This window comes from Carettochelys insculpta, chromosome 26, assembly GCF_033958435.1.
Source record: "Carettochelys insculpta isolate YL-2023 chromosome 26, ASM3395843v1, whole genome shotgun sequence".
NCBI classification, from domain to species: Eukaryota; Metazoa; Chordata; order Testudines; family Carettochelyidae; genus Carettochelys; species Carettochelys insculpta.
This window is the reverse complement of record NC_134162.1, coordinates 4,252,003-4,275,348: the sequence shown is the minus strand read 5'-3', so window position 1 is coordinate 4,275,348 and position 23,346 is coordinate 4,252,003. Positions and strand designations below refer to the sequence as shown.

At 51.3% G+C, this 23,346-nt stretch overlaps 1 protein-coding gene across 1 annotated transcript in view; it reads right to left on the bottom strand.

The window, feature by feature from the left end:
- SLC6A17 (solute carrier family 6 member 17) overlaps positions 1-22,188 on the bottom strand; it is a 51,993-nt gene extending 29,805 nt beyond the window's left edge. The window contains exons 1-2 of the mRNA XM_074977502.1: positions 21,880-22,188; positions 2,095-2,491 (exon numbers count right to left, since the gene is read on the bottom strand). Coding sequence (XP_074833603.1) covers positions 2,095-2,380 — 286 coding nt within the window. The 5' untranslated portion in view covers positions 2,381-2,491; positions 21,880-22,188. The remainder of the gene's footprint in view (positions 1-2,094; positions 2,492-21,879) is intronic.
- Between the last annotated feature and the right edge of the window lie 1,158 nt (positions 22,189-23,346).

Here is a 23,346-nt window from a genome sequence, read left to right as displayed (position 1 = left end):
TGCAGCCTCAGCTCTTCCAGGGGAGCCCTGGAGCTAGGAGCCCCGGAGTGCCAGACTGAGCACTCAAACATGCACCTCATTTGGAACTGGACATCCATGATCCGGCAGCAGTGGAGACAAAGAAGTAAAACCAAATCTAGTACAGTGCTGCGTTCAACATAAAGTAATATCAGAAAGGGAAAGCAGTCTGGTTCCTCTGCCCAGTGCCAGGCCAGAACCAATGTTCAGTTGTGAACTTGGAAAGAACTGCCGTAAGGTTTTGTTCAGAGTTACAAACAAATCCTTTCCTGGGGGGTTGTAACTCTGAGGCCAGGGCTACACTAGACCTGAAAGTCGATTTCAGATTCACAATTCCAGCTATGGCAATTGCATAGCTAGAATCGACATATCAGAAACCGACATTTGACTGTCTTCTCTAAGGAAGGTTGATGGAAGCTTCTCTCCTGTTGACCTCCCTTACTCCTTGCGACAGCGAGGGGTACAAGGGTCGACTCCTGACCCCAGACAGATCGATTTCACACATGTTTAGCAGATGCACAAAATCAAACTCTGGAAGATTGACCCTGTCTGGGAAAGTTGAGACATGGAGTGGTTAGTTGACTTGCCCAAGGTCACAGAGCGAAGCAGTGGCACAGCAGGGGATAGCGGCCAGGAATGCAGTCCTCCCTTCCCTGTTCTGTTCACTAGATCACAATAAAACCAGCCAGAGCAGAAAATCAATTCTCCCAATTGCATACAAACAAAATTCAGATGCCTGTTCCCAATACAGAAGTCACCACTAAAACGCTAGCTAGCGTTCACCCACATTGCGATGTCCGATGTCACAGCAATGACGGCTTGTTCTACTCCTGCAAAGGAAACCAGCACAATAATGTGCTCGCAGCTGTGAATAAATCTTTATGCCCTTTTAGAGTGACTGACAAGTGAGAAAGACAAACAGACAGAGACATTTGGTATTAATTTCAATGATTTTTCTGAGCACATTTATACCATTTAAGGAGCTGACCCCCTCCCATAGGCTAACTTGGTTCAAATATCTAATGCAATTTACTTTCCTCTAGTAGGGAGTGTAGTGATGGCCATATAATTGTTTTTTTTTCTGGTAATTTTGGAGGGAAAAAATAATTTCATGTCAGCCTGAAGCAAAACACGCTTTAACTTTTCAGCAAAGAGAACGGTTTAAAAAAAATTATTGAAGGTTAAACAAAAGGTTTAGTTTCACTTTAATGCTTTTTTTTTTTTTTAAATAAAATTAAAGAAATATCTGAAAGAAAATACTGGTCCAACCCGGAGGAAAAAAAAATACATTTTTCAGTTTTCCAATTTTTTCCCCCAAACAAACAAGCTGGTAAAACTGATGAAAATTTGCTGGAAGTTTCTGCATGGCTGAATTTGCATTTTCCCCCTGAAAAAAGCAGGTTCAGACAAACACTGGCACAACCATCAACTCTTAATTGCCTAGGGGAGTCTCTCTGCTCAGGTAAGTCTACACAGTATTAAAAAACCTGCAGCTGCAAGTTGCAGAGCCCAGGTCAGGTGATTCAGGCTTGCAGGACCCTGAAGCCCAGACTCTGAGACATTCCCCCCATTGCAGGAGCTGGGAGCCAAATGTCTGCACTGCAATTTGATAGTCCCACAGCCCAGTCCCTGCAGGCCTGAGTCAGCTGACCCAGGCTAACCACAACTGGGCCACTGGTCTTTTACTGCAATCTAGATACCCCCTATGTACATGCCCGGAGCCCAGGTAGTACGTGTGGCTGAACCCTGCCCCAGCTATGCATTTCCATCTGTGCTGTACTCAGTGTGGCCAACCACCACCACCAGCCCTGGGGACAAAGTGGGAGGGAGGCCTAGATCCTCACGCCTTGAAGAGGCAGGGCCAAGGGCAGAAGGGGAGGGGCCAAGGACAATCAGCTCTCAGCGCCACTGGTCCTGCAACAGCCACATGAAAAGGACCTAGAGCGCTGGCCACCGCTGCTGCCAAAGTAGCAGAGGTAGCAGAAGAAGAAAGGCCAAGCCCCACGGCAACTCCCTCCCCGACCCCAGACTGGGGGGGCCTGGTTGCACCGAGTCTGAGCCTGCTGTGTCTCTTACCTCCTCCATTTTTCTGGCACAAGTACGGAAACCGCCAGACATTCCCCAGCCCCACCGAGTAGCCGATCTGCGCCAGGATGTACTGCAGTTTGCTGTTCCACGCTGGCCGCTTCTCCACACCCGGCTCCTCTTCCACATCCTTCTGCTTGTCCCAGGCCTCGCCCGTCACGTTCAAGACGCTGCGCTTGTAGTCCACGGGCTCCTCGTGGGCCAGCAGGTCAGCCACCGATTCGGTGACATGCTCGCTGCTGTGCTCTCGCTGCGTCACTTTGCTGTTCTTCGGCATTGGGGATGCTCTGGCGGCCCCAAGAGTCAGGCCGGGAAGAGACGGGAGGTGGCAGGAGAGGCAGGCGCTGCTTGGAGGTCAGCCCCCTCAGCTGCTGTTCATCAAGGGGACCTACAAAATAGGCACAATTAGCTACCACTTAGGACCCAGCTGGGGCTGTACAAATAGAGGCACTAGAAGAGGAGGAAAGAGGACTCTTGCTCCAGCTGTGGAGCAGAAGGGACCTGGCTGCCAGGGGACCTACAAGGGCTGCCTGAGACAGCACAGCTGGGGGAGTTCTGGCCAGGCAAGTTCCCAGGCTGATAACAAGGCCTGAAGGTACTAGAGCTGCAGGGAGACAGCTAGGGCAGCAGAAGGCAGCAGGCCCCCAACCCCTTGCCAATGACGAGGAGCCATTTCAGGCAGCAGTTTGCCCGGACGTAAGGGACTAAGTGAAGACCCGCAGTGGGTCACTGAGGCAAGGTGGACTTCAGGGCTCGGGGATCCCTGTGGGGGAGGGCCCCAGTGTGTGGGGCACTGCCTGAGGGGAGGGCCCCAGTGTGTGGGAGAGATGCAGGCCCTGATGAAAGGTGGAGAACAAACAGGTGACAGCGAGCGAGGCACTGCCAGGACAGGGCGCTCCAGAGGCTGGATTGAGCTAGTTTCCAAGGAGACCAGCAGGAGGCAGTAGCAGTGAGTCGCTCCCTGTGTTACAGAGACCCACTCTTCACCTCGGGGTGCAGGAGAGATCACCTCGTTTGGGGGCATAGCTGTTTAGTTGGTTTTTATGGACTGCTAGTGGCCTGAGAACTGCTGTGATAGCCAGAGGCCAGATGGGCTAACACAGGCATCGCACTGCATCAGGGCCTTCATCAGGACCAGACGGAAGAGCTGGAGGTTTCAAGTGTTTTGGTGGGTCATTCCCCTAGTTCAGGAGATGTTTGGAGGAGCCTCCAGGCACCCACTGCAGGTGAGACCTTCCCCTGGTCCAGAGGGGATGGCGAGGGCCATCAGTGCTAGTGGGGACCTGCACCTGCTCAAGGTTGAACTGAGATGATATGGCCCACACCTCCCTCCTCTCATCTCCCCACAGCCTCCTGCTCCACCACCTTCGGCCACTGACTGCCTCCTGCAAGGCCTGATGGACATATCCCAGGTAGCATGATCCCTGCCCTCCTCCAGTGTCCTCTTTCCCTACAGCTGCTCCCTGGCCAGCCCCTTCCCCATTGGCTGAGAGCTGATGAATGCCACCAAAACATCTGAAAACATTTTAAAGACAAAAACAGACATCAGTTGCATTGGTAGGACAGCGACAACCTCCAGCGTTATCTCTCCCTCCTGACATTATCAGAGCAGCTGCAATAGCTGGAAACCTGTAGTAATTCTTCCAGGGCTGTTTTACAACAGATAACGGCTACAGCTCATTGGCAAGCTGCGTACAGAGCCATCCCTGGGCCTTCCCCTGCGCATGCCAAGCCTGCCGCTGCTGCGGACTGTAAGATCACAGCTTCAGCTCCTGCAAATCAACACGGTCCCCTTGACTCGGGCGGTGCTCCAGTGAACTACCTCCGCTGGGAATCTGGCCCATAATGTATCCAAGACCTAGGGTGTCTGCTTCACTTGAAAGTGTTTCCGAATGAAAACGATGAGGGGAGATGACTTTGGAAAGCTGTTTTCATCAGGGTTTCTCCAGGGCAATGACAGCTCCGCAGTGTAATTGCATTATTCTGGGGAACTTCCTGCCGAGCTTATTTCAGCGGGTCTCATATGCTGCATCGTTCAGTGACCTGACCCCATACAGGTCATAGATGGGGGACAGAGGAACTTGGGACCCTGTTTCTTTTGCCTTTGCATGAAAGAGCATGTAGAAGCCCTGGCCAGGATCAGATCCCAAGGTGCAAGGTGCTGCACGCGTGCGAAGAGAGAGACAGGCCCTGGCCCCACAAACTCACATCCCCAACAGATGAGGTGGACAAAGTGGCAGAGAGAGGGGAAGGGACTTGTCCAAGGTCGCATAGCAGGACAGCAGCAGAGCCAGGAAGGCACCCAGGGCTCTTGTGCCCCTTTCCTGTGCCCTAAGCAGTAGCAGAGCTAGGTTTTGCAGGTAGGATTGGTGAGGGCGGGAGAAGAAGCTCATCCCACACTCACCCAGCAGCAGCAGCTCTTGTCCTGCAGGACTGGGCCAGGCAGCCGCTCTGGGCATTGTATGGGGCTGCAGTGCCATTCAGGGGCAGCTCAGGCATCCCTCATGCGCAGGGGGGCAGCTGGCCCCTTTGCATGAATGCTGTGACAACCTGGCCAGAGGACTGCAGCACTGGGCAATCCTGTCGCCATCTCACAGCTCCTGGAGTGGGCAGCTGGGCCCAGCCCCATGGGACAGGAGCCTTCACTGGCCAGGTGAATGCTGGATAGATTCACTCTCCAACCCAGGCACATGTTGTCTATGACACGCACACTCCATGCCCTAGTGCCACCCCTACTCATGCTGGGCCAGATCCTCCGCTGCTGGAAATTGGTGTAACTCCACTAAAATCAGTGGCGCAAGACTGGCTTGCACCAGATGTGGGGCTGGCCAGTGGGGCAGTAACTTCGTGTTCAGTCCTGCCCACCCTGAAATCAGAGGCAAACCCCCCCCCCCAAATTACTGTTAATGGCGTAGCCCTTCTTGGTTCACTGGAGCAAACCACAGACATAGGATTAGTCGTGTAGGAAAGTCTTGTTCCACATAAGCACAAGCAGACTGTGAGCTTTAATAGATGTCCAGGCTCATCTCCCACCAGCAACGGAAACCCAGCAAAACATTCAGTGGAAGCTATTGCATGGCATGGGCCAGATCCTCAGCTGGGAGAAGCCAACAGAGCTCAACAGACCTCATCTCTTCCAACCTCACTAACAGCTCTGTGAAGAGGAGCCTCAGCCGGGAGGTGGCAGCTGGACTCAGAGCTGATGTCCTGGGAATAAACCTGTGCTCTGACCCAGTGAGCTGACTTCAGTGCTTTGGGACATCGGAGGAGCCTGTGCTCTTGACCCAGCGCTCCCAGAACGTGACAATTAGCAGACTCTGCCCAGTCTCCTGTCACAGAAGCAATCCAGAAACGCCTCTCACCAGGATCAGGTGAGGTCGGCTGCACAGAAAACTGTCAGACTAGTCCTGGGCTTTGACATTCCAACCCAGCCACTGATTAGACAGAAAGCTGTAAACCACACAAATCCACTGGACTTTGATGGTCTTCTGCCAGGCCAGAAATGAAGGCACTGGATGGCAACGTGCAATTTGCAAAGCCACCTACTGTGTTAACTCAGTCACAGGCCCAAAGATAATACCAATGTGACTGTAGTTCCACCAGAAGCATTTATTGGTCCTCACCCCCCACCATCTACAAATTGACAGAGCTATGGGCCGTCTACTTCTACTTAACCCTTGTATGCCAAGTGGAGCACAGGTCATCTACAAGTCTCCTCCATTTCACACTGTCTTGGGACAAAACTTCTAGCTGATTCCAGGAGTACCCCAGGTGTGGTCCTTAAATCTCAGTAAATCTTCTCCACGTTATCCCAGGTCTTCCTCTTTTGTGTTTTCCTCACAGGTTCCATGGGAAAGCTTGACAGACTGTGCTGGAGGATGACTTTCTGATAGCGTGGCCCAGCCATCCCCACTTTCTTCTCTTGATTTCAGTGTCAGTTGGTTCTTGTCCTGCTCTGTTCCAAAGCTCCTCATTTGTAATGAAGTCTTGTCATTTGATGTGATGGGCTGTCTAACAGACAGATATGTTTGGAACATAAATGATCCTTACTCAAATGCTCCAGGCCTCAGAGTCGGTGGTTTTCTCCATTTGGCTTCAATGACACTGAGATCTGTCTTGTGTCAGTATCTGTGCATATCTGAGACTTCTTCTTTACTCTTTTATTTCCTTTTTCTCAGCCCCTCTTTTGATTTTCTTCTCAAAAACAAGCAAGAAATTTTCTTGGAAGAAATACGCTTTCCAAAGAGCCCATGTTGTGTCTAATATTGTAGGGGTCTTGCATCCTCCCCTGTAACAGCTGGCGCTAGAAATCCCTCTTTCACCAGTTTTACACCAGAATATATCCACCACCCTGGACAGAGTCACTCCTGATTTGCACCACAGAAGGAGGAAGGAATCAGGCCTTGTGGAGTGACTCTTGATTGACACTGGGGTGAATGAGACAAGAAAACTAATACACGGCAAGAAGCGCCAGTAACATCTGATGACACTGGTATTGAGGATGCTGGCACATCACGTACCTTCACTGCATTATAAGCAGATCAGTAGGAAGAAACAAAGCCATTAAAGCCCCTGGAGCAAAGGCCAACAAGAAAAAGCAGAAATCTTGCTCTCTGCGCTAATCTTTGATATTTAACACCATTGTTCAGTCTGTCCTGCTGTATGATGCTATAATTTGGAGACTCATTAAGACTGTGACGGGATGTTCCCTGGTGTGCTGATCATGCCATGGACACCCACCTTGTTGCTCTCTGAGGGGAAAGAGCCCTAAAACAAAGGATTCCCACCCCAGGGGACGGTCAGTTTAAGCCATGGCAATCTTTCCATTTCTATGCGGGCAGCCTGCCTGGGAAAGTGCCTAAGTGCCTGATGCACCCCAAGAGGGAGAAAGACCTTTACAGTGAACTGGAATAGGCTTTTTTCTGCCTTTTCTTGAACAGCAAGTACAGCTGTTTAGGGTAAGAACTCACATGTGACCAGATCCTTAGTGGAATAGACTAGCCCTGTGTTTTCTGTTCCTTTGGCAACTCACCGCCAGCTGGCTATTTTTACTTATAACCATTTAAATCCTACTGGTTATGCTTAAGAAACTTTTGTTTATAATCAAGCCCAGTGTAAGTAATTATTACCTGGGGAGGGCTTCCACTTTGCATCTCCCCCTTTCATTGATAAAGGGGGTTACCTAATGAGCCTTCCCTGTACAAATATTTTGCATGGAGACTAATTTATGTGGGGTTTAGAGGCCTTTTGGGGGCTGATTTCCCAGATGCTGTGCCCCAAAACTGCATCTGCCCAGAGCTGAAGTGGGTCAGAGTTTGCATTGCTCTGCAGGGGGGTGGTAACTCCAGTTCTGTGCCTGCCTCAGCAGGACAGGGTGGTGAGGAGCCCCAGAGATCAAGAAGATAGGTGTAAATGGCACGATCAGCACATTGGGGAACAATCCCAAGACATCTTCTTTGCCTGCACCCCATCACAGTTCCCTCCAAGCAGGGCTGAGGCACATGGGCAGGTGGGCTCGGGCGCTGTGTTCTGTGCATAAACAGGGGGATCTGATTCTCCAGCACTGGTAACCTGGCAACTTTAACAAGTGCTAAATGATGGCTCACATCCATCTTGCAATCAGCTGTTCCTCTCAAGGATCATTCCAATACACCCACTGCTGTCTCAGTTCTATGGCATTTCCCCCTCTTTAGGAATTCAAGGCAAGCATGCCTGGGATTTTTCCCTCCCCTCCTCTTTTCCCCTGCTTCATTCATAAACAGTTTGGAGATGGCATTTCCGAGAATTGCTTTCCACCAGCCCCACAGTCACACCCATGCCCTGGAGCCCTCACAGTCCCTGCCTGCATTTGACAGCTGGGAAAGCTGGTCGTTTCTCCAATTGGTTTCTGCCATCTGGCCAAGAGCTCTGCGGTCTGCTGAGGTAACTCACACATGAATCAGTGAACATTTTAATCTGCGGCATGTACCAGAAAGGGAATCCATTCAGTCAAGAGGGACAAATTCATTCCTGGGGCAAATCCAGTGGCTTTAGCAGAGTTACACCAGACCCACATGCAGGCCAGAGTTTTTTTAAGTGACTGCTTTCCAGGGCTCTGCAATTTCAGAAAATCTCGTGAACCTGGGTGCGTTAAGTGAAGGGCTGAGTTCCACATCTAGTTACCAACAGATGGAGCAGTGTCCTCAATTATACACACCCTTTGGATACCAATCTGGGTTCTGCTGTTCTCTGAGGGCTTTCTGGCGTGTTCCCTGGTGTGAGAGAAGGACCAAGAGCAGGACCATCACAGAAGCTCCTGAGTCATCCCCCATTCTGGCCCATGGCACAGAGGAGACAGCTGAGACAAAGGGCCTATTGCTATGCCTAATGAATTGAGCCTTAGACTGGGACTCAACAGATCTGCCTCTGCCACTCGCACGCCTTCACAAGTCATGTCCCCTCTCGTGCCTCAGTTTCCCCATCCGTAAAACAGCGATACTGAGACTGCCTCTTAAAGGACTCCAGGGATGGAAATTCCACAACCCCCCTCAGAACCCACAAGCGTCCTTATAGTTAGAAAGTGTTCCTAATATCTAAGTCCATTATGTCTTGCTCCACCTTCAACAGACATGGAGAACAGCCAGTCACTGACCTTGTTCAAACAATCCTTAACACATCCAGCCATCAACATATTCCAGAATGGTTATCAGCATCCCCTCCTTCAGTCTTTATCAGATTAAAGCTGTCCAACGTTTTTAACTTTTCCTCATTTTTATTGCTCTCCTATGGACTTTCTCTCCAATTTGTCCATCTGTTTCCTGAAGAGTGGTGTCCAAAATGTTGGTGTAGTAACCCATCAGGTGTGGTAATCTGCAGCCATATAGGCTTCAAGGAGAAAACACCACAGTGCCCTATAGCTGCAGAAAACTGTACCTGTGCTTATACTCGTCTCATAGAACCAGAAGGGAGCTTCAAAGGTCATTGAGTCCAGGCCGAAGCACTCACACCAAGACCTACCACCATCCCTGGAGAACTTTTGTTTTAATCTATTTGCCCCAGATCCCTACAGGCCCCACTCAAAGTTTGAATGCATGACCCTGGGTTTAGCAGCCCAATACACAAACCACTAAGCTCCCCCTCTCCTGGGCCATAGGCTTTATATCTGGCTGTCATAGACAAAATCTTCTGTGGGCCTGGTCCAAAGCCCATTGAGATCAATGGAAAGATTCCCAAAGATTTCTCCGGGTTTTAGAATCAGACCCTCCACCCTTCTTTTACAGAAGTAGGTAGAGAAAATATTTCTCCCTCACCCTGAGGGTCAGTTACACCCTGAAGCATTCATAGCTCTATTTGCATAGGATGCTCCTCTTGCAGGCAATTTTTCTACTGTAGTAATTGCCATCAAGTTGTGAGATACTGGCATGAATGGTGCTTTATTACACAATTAAACTATTGCATCAATCTTGACAGAATATTTAAACTGCTTCAAGGTATCATTTTTGGAGACTCCTGCTCCAGCAGAGCTCAGAGATCTGACACTGTAGCCTAGCAACGGATGCAGAATGCAGCTTAAAATAGCTTTTCTAATAGAAGCAGGAGCCGGGCTGCTGAACTGCGAGCTTTCTTAAAGGGGGGGATCATGAGTTGAAAGGAAGCCAAACAAACAGTCAGGAAATTGACCCTTGCCAAGCACCGATTGCCCAGCCATGCCGCTCTTTCACTCCTTTCAGCAAGGGGTTGTCATCTGTTTGGAGTTCAGCCTCGGAATAATCATAGGTCAAATGTTGAGATCTTTGTACTGTCCTAATTCAGAGAAAAATCTGAGTCATTTTCAGTGGACATTTGTCTAAATAAAGATACATTTGCCTGTTAACTAAGTAATGACTTCCTATTAAAATATGCAGTATGGTTGTCCTCGCCCTCCATTGGGCCCGCTTCGCCCTTCACACATGTCAATGTAAATCCAGAATAATGCCACTGAAACCAATCCAGGTACATAGGTGTATGCAAGAGGAGATTACTACTACTTAACCCATGTACTCCGCGTGGAGCATAGGTCATCCACAAGTCTCCTCCATTTCACACTGTCTTGGGACAAAACTTCTAGCTGACTCCAGGAGTACCCCAGGCATTGTCCTTCAGTCTCAGTAGACCTTCTCCACATTGTCCAAGGTCTTCCTCTTTTGCATTTTCCATGTGGGTTCTCTGCGAGAGCTTGACGGACTATGCTGGAGGATGGTTTTCTGAGAGTGTGGCCCAGCCATCCCCACTTTCTTCTCTTGATTTCAATGAAAATTGGTTCTTGTCCTGCTCTGTTCCAAAGCTCCTCATTTGTGACCAAGTCTCGTCATTTGATGGGAAGGATGTACCTCAGGCATCCATTTTAGGAATGTCTGCAGCTTGTGATTTGAAGACTTTTTAGTATACCACGTCTCACGTCCATAAAAGAGCACACTCCTCACATTTGCGTTGAAGATCCGCAGTTTCATCTTCATAGATATTATTTGTGAATTCCATATGGGATGGAGAGTCTTGACTGCAGCTGTTGCTTTCCCTATCCTGACATTGATATCCTTGTCCGTTCCTCCATCTATGTCCATAATACTCCCCAGGTAGGTAAACTGCTCCACATCTTCCAGTTCATCCCCTCCCAGTGTGATGGTGGTAGTGTTGGATTGGTTGCCACTGAAACCAATCCAGTTACATGGGTGTATGCAGGAGGAGAACCAGGTCTATAAAGCAGAATCGACTGTACAGTAAGTACTACAGGAGTGTGTGGCGGAGCTGTCCTTGGTACTGAAACCAGCCCATAGGCTCCAACGTTCACTGATGAAAAGTCAGGGAGTTTGAGAAGTGAGATATTTTTAGTCAGGGCTAGGTAAGTTTTGTCTGCCTGAGTGTTGTGTTGGAAGAATCCTGAGGATAGCTTCTAACCAGCACCGAGTGCAGCCATGCACCTCTTTAATATGATTTTTTTCATTTCTCTCCTTCCCATCTTACCCTATTAGATGAGACACTCTTCTGAGTGGCATGGTGTTGTGACTGTAAAAACAGGCGCTATCAGTCAGGGGCCTGGATCAGTTTTCACCCACCTCAGTATAAACCAGAAATAGATGTGTTAAGGTCCACTCAGTTACATTACAGGTTGTACCTCTCTGGTCTGGTGCATGACCTGCCCGGAACCAGGGAATTTGCCAGACCATAGGAGGTCAATGTTGGCCCCACTGCTGCCACTGGCTAGGGAGTTTCACTCTGACAGCAGCAGAGGGGTTTGCATTGACCACATAGGGATGAGAGGATGCTTGGGGGAAGAGGCAGGGTGACTGTGGAGCCCACAGCCAGGGGCCAGGACTACAGACCTGCAGGAGCACACCTAGTCCTATGGCCGCTGAGCTGCACTCATGGTCCCAGCTGTAGGATGTGCTCCAGCTCCCAACAGTGGGGCTCTGCAGCCATCTGCCTCTTCTCCCGAGTGTCTTCCTGTCCCTATTCCTCCTCCCTCCCTCCCTGAGCCTGAGTGCTGCAAATGAGCGATTTGTGGTGCTGCAGAAGCTCAGGGGGTGGGGTGGGAGGAGTTGCTGAGCACAGGGGCTGGGTTTTCCCCAGGAGTGCACCAGCCCAAGGACCACAGATGTTGCCAGGAGATGGAAGTTTGGATATAGAGGGCCAACCTGAAGCACAACCCCACTAGCATCAAGGAAGCATGAGAGAAGAGAAGTTGACCAAACACCCATGTGTGATCAGAATTGGGACCACACAGAACCCCATCATTTCCATGCACCCGTCTGAAGCAGCCTCAGCATCCCAAAGGGCCTGATCTGAAGCCTCTTGAAGCCAACCAGGGTCTTTTGCTGGGATCCAGGCTCACTCACCAAGCCTCCCTTAGTTTGAAAGTGCATTTTAATTCCACCTCTGTTGATTGGAAAGGGATTTAATCAAAAATTCATCTTCACAAACAAACAAACAGCTGAAGACAAGTCTGGCCAGCTGACAAACAGGAGCCTTTCTGTTCTGATTTGCTGTAGAAAGCCCACGCTCCTGACAGATGGGGACTTTGTTTACTCAGGCCTTAATTTTCTTAAAATGTGCATGTTCTCTCTCTTTAGAAGACAGATAAGGGCATTTCTAGCTCTCAGGCTGCCCTAATCAACACTTAAGATACTCAGTGGTCACCACCTATTTGCAGTAATATTTCACCTGGAACGACTGTGCTGGTTGTTCAATCATCTGCCTCTGGAAATGGGCCTATTCACAGTCAGGACTTCCCAGTGGCAAGGCTGAGAGAATTTGCCAGCTAAAGATGGTTTTGATGTTGGGGCAACATCCCTAAAGGACTCATCAGAGAAAACATTCTCCATACCCCAGGATTAAAGCTGGCTGGGCTGGATCCATCCCTCGAGTGACCTCACTGACGTCAGTGGAGTTATGCCTGGGATGAATGAGCACATGTGTCAAATAGGCCTACATTTAGTGTTTCCTAGCTTTGTCCCAAGGGCCTGCTCTATCCTCTTAAGACTGCTGAGTTACTTGTTGCTTAGCGTTGTTACGTACGTGTGCTGCTCGGTATTATGTGCACGCTTACAGTATGGAGTGGCTGCCTTTGTGTTGATAGTCTTACTCCAATAAATTGCATGTGACGCTAGAGCTGAAAAATGCATTTGCCTTTTACTATCCGAGAATCTAGATAATGGAACAATGTGACACCCATTGTAGACTCTCCCCCCCGGCCCCTGCAAAAACAGGTGATTTCCAAAGGCCAACAGGCAGCCAGGAGTCCAACTCGCACTGGAAGGTAACAGGAATTGGGTACCATGCTCCCCTCTGTATCTTTTAAAATCTCCCTCTAGACATGTGAATAAAACATAGTTATGCAAATAATGTAGCCCACAATAGATGTATATTCCAATAAGAACACAGGGGTCATCTTGATGGAACAGGCCAGAGGTCTGAATCTCATCTCTAGCAATGACCAATGGGGAAATGTATCAGAAACCCTGCAGAAGCAGGCACCGGAGAAAGTGTCTCCCTAACACCGATACCCAAGCTCTGATTTAAGAGCCAAGCAAAGAAACTCAGAATGTAAACGTGACAGGAGGGGCAGGAAAAGTGTCTTGTGGAACATGGCGCGTTCTCACCCAAGAGATCCACACCCTGCAGGGATCCAGCCTATTACAACAGCTCTCCATCAGGGGCCCCTTTTCTATATCATGCCCTGCCATGAGACCTCTCCCAGCTGGTGCTAACCAGGCGCCTCTCCCATTCATCTACATGGAAAAGCCAGGGGGTGGTTCATGACCCCCAGCTGGAGAACATCTTCTCCAGAGCTAAATCTCCTGACTTTACATGACAAATATTAGTCTCTGCTCATTGCTTTTCACTCCTGCCAATGCTGCAGAGCCAGCACAGCTCATGGAAAATGTGTTAGCACCTTTGTTAACTGTAACAAGAAGTCCTGTGGCACCTTATAAACTAACAAACATTTTGGAGCATAAGCTTTCGTGGGCAAAGACCCCTTTGTCAGATGCAAGTTAACTGTGCTCAGACCCAGAGTCGGTCTGCCAGTGACATAGGAGCTGGAGAGAAACTCAGCTTGGCTATCCAAGTCCAGCTGGGACTGTGGAACCAAGCAGTTAGAAAAAGCTACCTTATTTCTAATAACTTTCAAGGGGAGTTGGGCAGCTAAACACCTTGGAGGCTCTGGGCTAGAGAGCTTAAGCAGCGTCAAGGTATTCTGCTAGCCCTCTGCGAGACAGTTTGATACAGCGCTCCACAGCCATTTGCAAAGTCACTCTTCCGAGCAGCACTGTCTTAAAACCTGAAATCCAGCCTTCAGCCAGGAAATTGCAGTGTAGGGGCCTGATCCAAAGCCTACAGAAAAATTCCCATTGACTTCCCCTGGCTTTGGATCAGTCCCTAAAGGCACAGGATTCAGGACTGGCTGGTGTCAGGGGACTCCTGGATAACTCAGTGCTGATGGAGAGCAGGAGCAGTTTATACTGTGGCTGCCAGCACTGTCCTAATTCTATGGGCCAAAGATTCCCAGGACCTAGGGGCACATCTGGCCAAAGTCAGTTCACTTGGGAGCACAGGCCTCAGGCTCAGGGGCTGATTAATTGAGGTGTAGACATCCAGGCTCAAAGCCAACTGGCTAAGTAGCAGTACAGCAGAAAAGAACCTGGGAATTACAGTGGGTGAGAGGTAACAGAGAGGTAGCCATGTTAGTCTGTACTTCTGCTGCTTTGTTTTAGTGGATGAGAGGTTGCACATGAGTCAACACTGTACCCTTGTAGCCAAGGAGGTTAATGTCATATTGGGGTGCATTAGGAGAAGCATTTCCAGCAGATCTAGAGAAGTTATTATTCCCCTCTCTTCAGCACTGGTGAGGCCACATCTGCAGTATTGTGTCTAGGTCTGGGTCCCCCAGTATATAAGGATGTGAATGCACAGGAGAAGGTTCAGCAGAGGGCAACAGAAATGATTAAGGGTCTGGAGCACATGACCTATGAGGAGAGACTGAGGGATTTGGGCTTATTTAGTTTGCAGAAGAGAAGAGTGAAAGGGGATTTGATAGCAGCCTTCAACTTCCTGAAGGGGAGCTCTAAAGAGGATGGAGAGGCTGTTCTCAGCAGTGACAGATGGCAGAACAAGGAGAAATGGTCTGAAGATACGGTGGAAGGGGTGACGGGTCCAGGGTGGATATTAAGAAAAACTCTTTCCCCAGGAGGGTGGTGAAGCACTGGAATGTGTTGCCTACAGAGGTGGTGGAATCTCCATCCCTTGAGGTTTTTAAGTCCCGGCTTGACTTAGTCCTGGCTGGGATGAGTTAGTTGGGGTTGACCCTGCTTTGGGCAGGGGGCTCGACTTGATGACCTCCTGAGGTCCCTTCCAGCCCTCAGATTCTATGATTCCATGACTCTCCCCTATCATGGGGTTCCAGATCCCAAGCTCCAGCCAGAGCAGTTACACTGCAATTTACACCCCTTAGCCTCAGTCAGCTGACACGGGCCAGCTGTGGGCGTTCAAGAGTAGACATTCCTTATGGGTCCCACTCTGGCGCCTGCCATGTGCATGCAAACAGCGGAACATGCTTCCCAAACCAGCTGCCTAGAACTGGAGGCTTCTGGGAGAAGCCTGTAAGTGTTTTGCAGTAGCACTCAGCGCTCTGGACTGTTCTCACAGGAGCACACTGGCTCTGTGTGTTCCAGTTTAAAAAGCCTGATTAAGCCAAGCTTCCGGTGGTTATAAATAGTTTAGTACAGAAGGGAGCTGCAGTGCTGTGCCTGGCCTCTCTGGGTTTCTCCGGGCAGCAGCCAGAGAACTACACAGTGTCGGCTCGGATTGCTCTGAGCACCAGCACGCTGGGATGGGCCATTGACTGATGGGATAATGCAGCCAATTACAGCAGCCTCTCCGGCCTTTGCATGGGAGAGTTATTGGAAGCAAAAACACTTGGCCCTGGAAAACTCGCCTTTCGTTGCAGTGACGTAGAACCCTTTTCTCCAGGCGCATCTGCTCCGGCATCTGACTAATAAGACTGAGCCCCTGGCCACTGCAGTTCTGAAAGCATATTACAATGGAAAGTATCACTGTGCTCATAATATGAATGGGGAAACTGAGGCACAGAGGAAGGCAGAGGCTTCCCAAGTTGTCAGAGTGGATTTGCACCAGAACTCAGAGTGACATCCAGGTTGCACACGTCCCATGCTACCTTGCCACCTGAACTGCCCCTCCCCTCTCCTCTGCCAACCTGGCCTAAGTGGAAGGCTCATTTTTCTCATGGTCCAGTAGTCTGGGAGAGGAAGGTTGTCCCCAGAGGATATCCTGCCTCTGCCTGACAACGTGTCCGCCTAAGGAGACCTACCAAGCCAGCCTGCTCTACGCTAATGAGCAGGAACTCAAACATGTCTTCTAATCACCTATAGGCTACTAATTGCTAGAATAAGTGTTTGCAGTACACCTGTCGTGCAACTCTCAGCAAGAGATATTCCAAAACAGGTGAACTATTCTTCGCACATACAGGGCCCCAGCAACTGAGCACACCACACTCTTCAGCATATTTCTCTCCCCAGCACCCCTGGGAGGTACAGCTCAGCTTTTATCCCCAGCACCCAGATGATGAACTGAAGCACAGAGCTCTCCAGGTACTCACCCAAGGTCATATGAAAAGCCACCAGCAGAGCTAGGCCTTGAACTCATGCCTGTCTCAGGTCAGATTTGTGCCCTAAACATTGGGCTATCTTGCTTCTCTTTTCCAGCCTCATCTTCAAAAGCTCTGTGCAGACATGTATGGCTTCACCCGCCCAGCACCCGTGAGTTTGGCCAGCCAGCGTCATTGCTCCACTTTCCAGAGGCACAGAGCCCCACACGATGTTATCAAGGTGAGACTGCAAGAGTGTCACAGGCACTGAACATAGAGACAAGGAACTAGACTCATGAGAATCCCACTGGGTGAGGCCCCTTGCAGGGCATCAGTCCTGGAGCTCTTCACTCAAACACAGGCAAGACCTTATTGACTGTCAAGGGAGTTTGCCTGAATAAGAGAGTGATTAAAAACCACTGGGTGCAGTCGCCTTCTCCTGAAGGAAACCCAGCTGGAGGAAATCACAGGGAGACATCGCCCCCAGTTGTTTTAGTCATGGGCTCCCCTGCTGCAGATCCTGCTCACGATACTTATCACCACAGCTCCTGGGGATCAGTGGAAAGCCAGAGCCATTGGCACAAAAAGCCCCCCGCCTCCCCATGCCCCTGATTCGTAGTGGCACAGCTGCACTGCACAACTCAGCTGAATCACTGACCTTCTTCAGAAAAAAGCTGAGACTTTGTTCAAGACCAGGAAGAACCGAGGGACGGGATTTTCTTCCAGGCAGATTTCATGCGGGGCCCACTGCGCACTGAGGCTACCTCTTGAAGTCTGTCATGTCTGCTGTGACACATACCACAGCCTGTGAACATGGAGCCAGCTACGGCTGTCAGAGGGTGATGAGAGCTGCCAAAAACTAGTCAGCCCCATGCTAGGGAAGGGAAACCAATCAAAACACCAAATGGGGCTTTTTTAAGAAGGACTTCAGGGCTTGATCCTCGCAGGCTTCGCCACTGAATTGGATGACTGTAGGATCAGGCCTTAACTGCTGGTTTAATGGGCTTATCCGGGTTTAAAGAGGAGATCGTTAGTCAAGGGACAGATTTATTTGAGAGTTTGCATTGAGGAGATCACATTTCCAGATCTGTCTCCATTTTGGCATCTGCCGAAATTTACAAGCTGCATTTGAGGTGCCCAGAGGCTACAGTGATGGGCAGCAGGATAAAACCCTCGGATAGATTTTTTGAACTGTGAGTACAAATATGAGCCATTTCACCCCTGCAGATCAGACTTGCACCTGTGTGTGAGGGAAGTTTGCACCCAGCCTCAGCTCTTTTAAAAAAATGCCCCCTTTAGATCTGGATATTGGTCGCTACGGCATATCTCCTCTCGCTGTCTCCGGCTGAGCTCTCCAGTGCCTCTCCTTGTGACCCAGAGACTGGCTTTTCAGCTGGCATAAATCAAGCAAATGCAGTGGGGATGAGTTACTTTACACCAGTGGAGTTTCTGGCCCCAGAACATTTCAACGCAGTAAGAAACAGCCTTCATTTGTTTGTCTGTTTTTTTTGGTTTTTTTTCCAGTATTCCCCATTGCAATACTTCCTCGAGCACATTTCTGCCGAGGATCCCAAAGCACTTCCCAAGGGCAGATTGTGCTGCTGGAGAAAAACACCCAAGTTGTTTCCCTTCAGTTTCTGCAGTGTTGTTAGGTGGGTAGGGAACATTCACATCCATCTTGCTAATGGTCCTATTCTCCACAGGGGAAGCTGAGGCAAAGAGCAGGGAGGTGACTTGCTCAGAGTCATACAGTGAGTGACAGGGCAGGAAAGAGAACCCAGGAGTCCAGGCTCCTCCCACCCCTTTGCTGTAATCACTAAACCACACTCAGGTGGCTCTCAGAGGTGTCCTGCTCTCCAAAGGCAGGGACCAAGGACAGATCCAGAGGCCAGACATTACCCAACTCACTAGTGGGTCTCACTTTCTCAAGGGAACAAGGGAGGAAAGATCAAAGGCGCAGGAAAGTGGCAGAATGTCAGCAGTGGGGAAGGTCCATTCATTTGTGCTGGATCTGGCACCAATCAGTTCTTATCCACCCCAGCTCACCAACCATTTGTATTACAACAGCACCTGGAGGCTCCAGCCAGGATCAGAGCTGAGCTGGGTCAGACGCTGCACAGGCACATGGTAAGGGAAAGTGCCTGCCCTGAAGACCTTCGGATCAGAAGAGAGGAGACAAAGGGTGATTAACACCCCTGAAGTTCTGGGCCTAAGTGGCCTAGGCAAGGTCACACATGGAGCCCACAGCTGAGTAATGAACGTGAGTATCACATCTGGGCCCTCACCATGAGCTCTGGCTCCCTCTCCAAACACAAAGTTCACAGGTTAGGCCAGAGGCTGAGGGCTGCAGAGCCCTGGCTCCAAATCCCACCTGTACCACAGTAGGAGAGTGACTTGGGAGAAATCACCGATGCTACCCAAAGCCTCAGGTCATAAAGTTAGTCCTTCCTTTCCCCACAGGGTAGCATGAGGCCAAACCCCAGTACTGCTTTAGAGGTGCCCAGATACAGCCGTGCTGCGAGTGAGAGTTCCCCTGAGAGCTCCCACCATGCGGCCCTGAGAGGAGATTCTTGCCCTGGTGGTGGCAGCCGATATCCCCTGCTCTCCTCTCTCAACCTCCTTTGTCAGAACAGAGGAGCCCACACGCCAAGCCACACTCATTTTCCAACCAGGCTGCTGCTCTCAAGGACACGCAGCTCCGAACCTGATCTCCTTCCTCGCTGGCCCCGTGGGAACGCTTTGCCATCTGGACTCATTAGTGCTTCTGCCCCTCCCCCCACCCCCGCCCCAGCTGATCCATGCTAATTAGTTACACCGAACACACACAGGCAACAACAAAAATGACAAGCTGACTTCAGTGACTCAGTCTCCACAAATGGCAGGCACAGGCTGTCCCTCACGGCTGATTCACACTGACTCACCAGGAAAGCCAGGACTCCAGGCAGGCTTGCGAGCGTCAGCAACTGCAGGTGAGCGACCACCAGGTGCACTTCAGCAGCTTGGCTCAAACTGGGGGCTCAGATCTCGAGAGGGACAAGCCACTCCTCATTGGGGAGATCAGCTGTAGACCAGTCAGCTTACTGGAAGGGGGGTGGGGGGCTTTCTAAAGGGGCTCAGAGCCTGATTCTTTCTTCCACAGTCACTTACCCCAGGGCAGAGTGAGGACACAATGTTACGATTCTGATTGGCTAGTAGCTTACATTGCCTTTGCCCTGAGGCATCAGACCTCCATATACCCCGGGCCTATACATAGTGGAATAGATTTAAACAGTGAAACCCTGTGCCTTCTGCATGGCTGTTACCAGTGATAACAAGGCCCTGCCACTACAAGGAGGGGCTTAATCATCAAACCTTTCCCATTGCTTTGCGTTCGGGGTCCACCACACAGGGCAGCTGCATTTCATTGGCATTTTATGCACATGGTGGGCTGCAAGGGGCCACCCCATCCAATGATCTTCTTAACTATTTAGCCAGACTCCTATTATCTATTCAGCGAGACTAAAGAGCCCAGACTGGGCAGACTGGGTGGTTATAAAGCCACATCACAGCGTTTATCATCTCACAACATTGGAAGGGGAATTTTGGTACTTCATTAGTCGGGAAGCATCTGGACAAGTTTAATCATCTGATTTGGTCTCCTTTGATGTAAACATATATCAGCTGCAACAACGTGATGCTGAACATGAAGTTAGAGCCAACAGTCATATGACTCCTTGGACGCTGCGAGCTGTATTATACTCACTAAAAGAGATGGTTCTAGCTGGAGTAGAAACGTGCTTTCTCCCCACTCAATGGCATGAACTTCAGACTAAAGGCTACCCCGGCAGCAGACTCCTGCTGGAGGACTGAGTTCTAATGCAGCTGATGCATCTCAAATCACAGCTTCCCCATTTCAGATCATCTTCATCAATTGCAACACAATGAGCCACTTCATGTGTAAACAGCACTGACCAGAGCCATCCAATTCACACTGAAGTAAGCTGAACTCAGCTGAGTTCCTCTGGATTTGCACAGGCCCCCCTGACTTTAACAGGCCAGATTCTGGTCTCACAACGTGTTTATACTGATGGGGCCACAGTGGAGCTAATTCTTCTCTCAGACTGGTAACAAGTCTCGAGTAACTCCGCAGGTGGTGTATTCCAGATATACACCAGGAAAGGAAAAGCCGCCTTTGGACTAGTGACTTCAGGGAGGCTGCTCCTGATTTACACCAGAGCACGGGAGATCAGAACTGACTCAGAAATTTGGTTTCCATTCAACCTGGGACATTACAGTTCTCACAGACTTAATGCCAGAAGGGACTATCGTGACCATCTTGTCTGACCTGCTGCATATCCATAGGCCACCAAACCACCCCCACCCACTCCTGTCCAAGATCCAGTTACACCCCAGCCCAGTGAGGCTATTCACAGCACATCTGGGGAGACACCTTCCAAACCACACCCAAGCTAAGTGATTTTTGTAATCACAGAAATGTAGAACTGGAAGGGGCCTTGAGAGGGTGTCAGGTCCAGATCTCTGAGCCAGGAAGGACCAAGCAAACCTAGATCCCACTTTTTCTTACAAACCTCCCCAGCCTCCTTTGAAAGTCTTTTCCAGACTAACTGCTCTTAGAGTGAGAAAGTTTTTCCTAATATCTAAGCTAAATCTCTCCTGTGGCTGAATCCCCCCATTATTTCTTGACTTGCTATTCCCTTAGTGTCTGTGTAAGAACAAGCTCTTGTCTCTCTTGCCAAGAGAACTTGGCCCAACACACAATCAGCTCCTCCACCTTGTCTTGCCCACACCTGCTCCCCCTAGCAATTCCAGGTCCCAGGTGGGTTTGCCAGGGTGTGGATGCAAGAATAACATCAGCTGCACCTTTTCCATAGGGGCAAACTCTTCAGCTGGTGCTAACCCTCATGGCTACATAAGGGCCGTGGAGCTCTGCTGCTGATTTGCACTAGCTAAGGAGGTAGCCCAGCAGGTGAGACAGTGAACTGTGCGTCATTGGGCAGGCCCAGTGGTTCACTGAGAAGCACAGAGGCAGGTGGGGAAATGAGACATCCCTGCATGCCCTGACAGCTGATGAACCCACAAATATCACTGCCCATTCTCTGCCCCCCCCATAAGACCCCTGCTCCGAATTCACCGCCTGCAAATAAATCACTGAGCGTCACCCAGGGGGCTGGAAATTAAATATGCACGAGGGCAGCGCGTGCCTTCTGCCTCCCATCTCAATGTTACAGTCAAGGTCACGCTGGCAAGCTTGGAGCCTGCAGGGAGCTCGGTGGAGCCTGTAGCAACACAGACCCCCACAGAGAGCAGCCAGCTTGCCCCAGCTCCTGCAAAAGCCATGCGCCCGTTCACAGCTCTCTCTGGCTCCAGGCCGCCTCCCCGGCACCGCTTGGTGCAAGGCCTGAGACGTGTAGGTGCCAGCTGACCCTTGCTCTACCTGCTCTTTCGTTGCCAACTCTCTCGACCGGATGGACCGGATGCCGTTGGAGGCAATGAATCCGATCTGTCCGGTCCGGGAGACTTTGGTAACGCTCGGTCCCCCGATTCCCTTCGCCCCCGGAGCCCAGCAAGTGGGGCGGCGGCGGGTACGTGCGGCGGAGCGTCTCCCGGGGGAGCGGGGAAGAGACCCCGGCGTGGGGGGGGGGGGCGCGAGCGAGTCTCACCTGTGTCCCGGCTGCTGGCGCCGCCCGGGCTGGAGCAGCGGCCGCTCCGCTCCTCTCCGAGGCGCAGGTCCTCGCGGGGGCTCTGGCGCCTCCCCCGCCCCGATCCTGGGCGTGCAGCGGCTGCGAGCGCCGCGCCTGGCGCCCTCCCGCTCCTCCGGCCGCGGCGGCTGCTCCGGGACCGGCCCGGCTTCGCCGCTGGGTCAGCCCGTGTGGACGCGCAGCCGCTGCCCCGTGCGCATCCCGCTGGAGCGCCCGCGCCCGGCTCGCTCTGCCCGCCCCGGGAAGATGGGCCGCGGGCGGGCGGGCGCTGCCTCCTCCCTGCGCGGGGGTGACGCACGACTGAGTCACGGGCAGCCGCGCGTCAATGGAGCTGAGCGGGGCGAGGCTGGCGGGGCCGTGCGCGCCCGAGCCCACCCGCCTGGCAGTTCCTGCAGCAGCGGCTGCCCAACCAAACCAGATCGCCGCTAGGGCGCCCCGGGCCCCCTCCTTGGTCTGGCCTGAGCGGTAGAGCACCAGCACCCGCGCAGCGCGCCGGGGGGGCACGGTCTGCTTGGTAGTCCCAACGGGGGAAACTGAGGCACCGACCGGGAAAGTGAGCTGAGGCCAGAACTCAGGGGGACAAAACCTGTCCTCACTAATACCCCTGTAAATATGTTGAGCCGCCCCCTGGAAGCAGACGGCGTTAGGGCCTGGAGGCAAAGCTTTGACTCTAGATCAGGGATTCCCAACCTATGGGGCAGGACCCAAACATGGGTCACCAGCTGGGCGGCTCTGAGCCACCTGTGGCTCTTTAAGGAGCCATTTGCGGCTCCCGCTGCTGCTCACTCCTCCACCTCCCAGTCCCTGCCCTGCCGTGCTGAAATGGAACTCAGCTTAGTCGGTTTAACAGCTGGCAGGAGGGATCCCGCCCTTAAACGAATTAAACTGAGTCCCATTTCAGCCCATCAGAGCCAGGAACTACCTGCTGCAGGTGGGGGAAGGGAACAGGAGGGCTGGGGGAAATTGCAAGGAGGAGGTGGCAGCCTGGCAAAGGAGCAATGCGGGGCAGTAGTAGCGCTCCGGTGAGTTAAGGGGTGTGTGTTTGGGGGCAGCAAAAGATTTAAGCTGGGGGGCACAAATCAAAATTTATGAATTTTTCCCTATGGGAGAACCTCCCTCCCGCCCCCCCACTGGTTTTGAATTGCCTTGGGTCACAATAGCTTATTTCAATGTAGCGAAATCGAAATAAGCTATTTCGATGAATAGCGTCTACACATCCTCCAGGGCTGGTGCCGTCAACGTTCAACGTCGACGTTGGGCAGCAGCACATCAAAGTAGGCGCTGCAGGGGAGCGTCTACACGCCAAAGCAGCCCACATCGAAATAAGGGTGCCAGGAACAGCTGCAGACAGGGTCACAGGGCAGACGAGCACTTCCTGGGCAACAGCGAGCCACTCCCTTAAAGGGCCCCTCCCAGACACACTTGCAC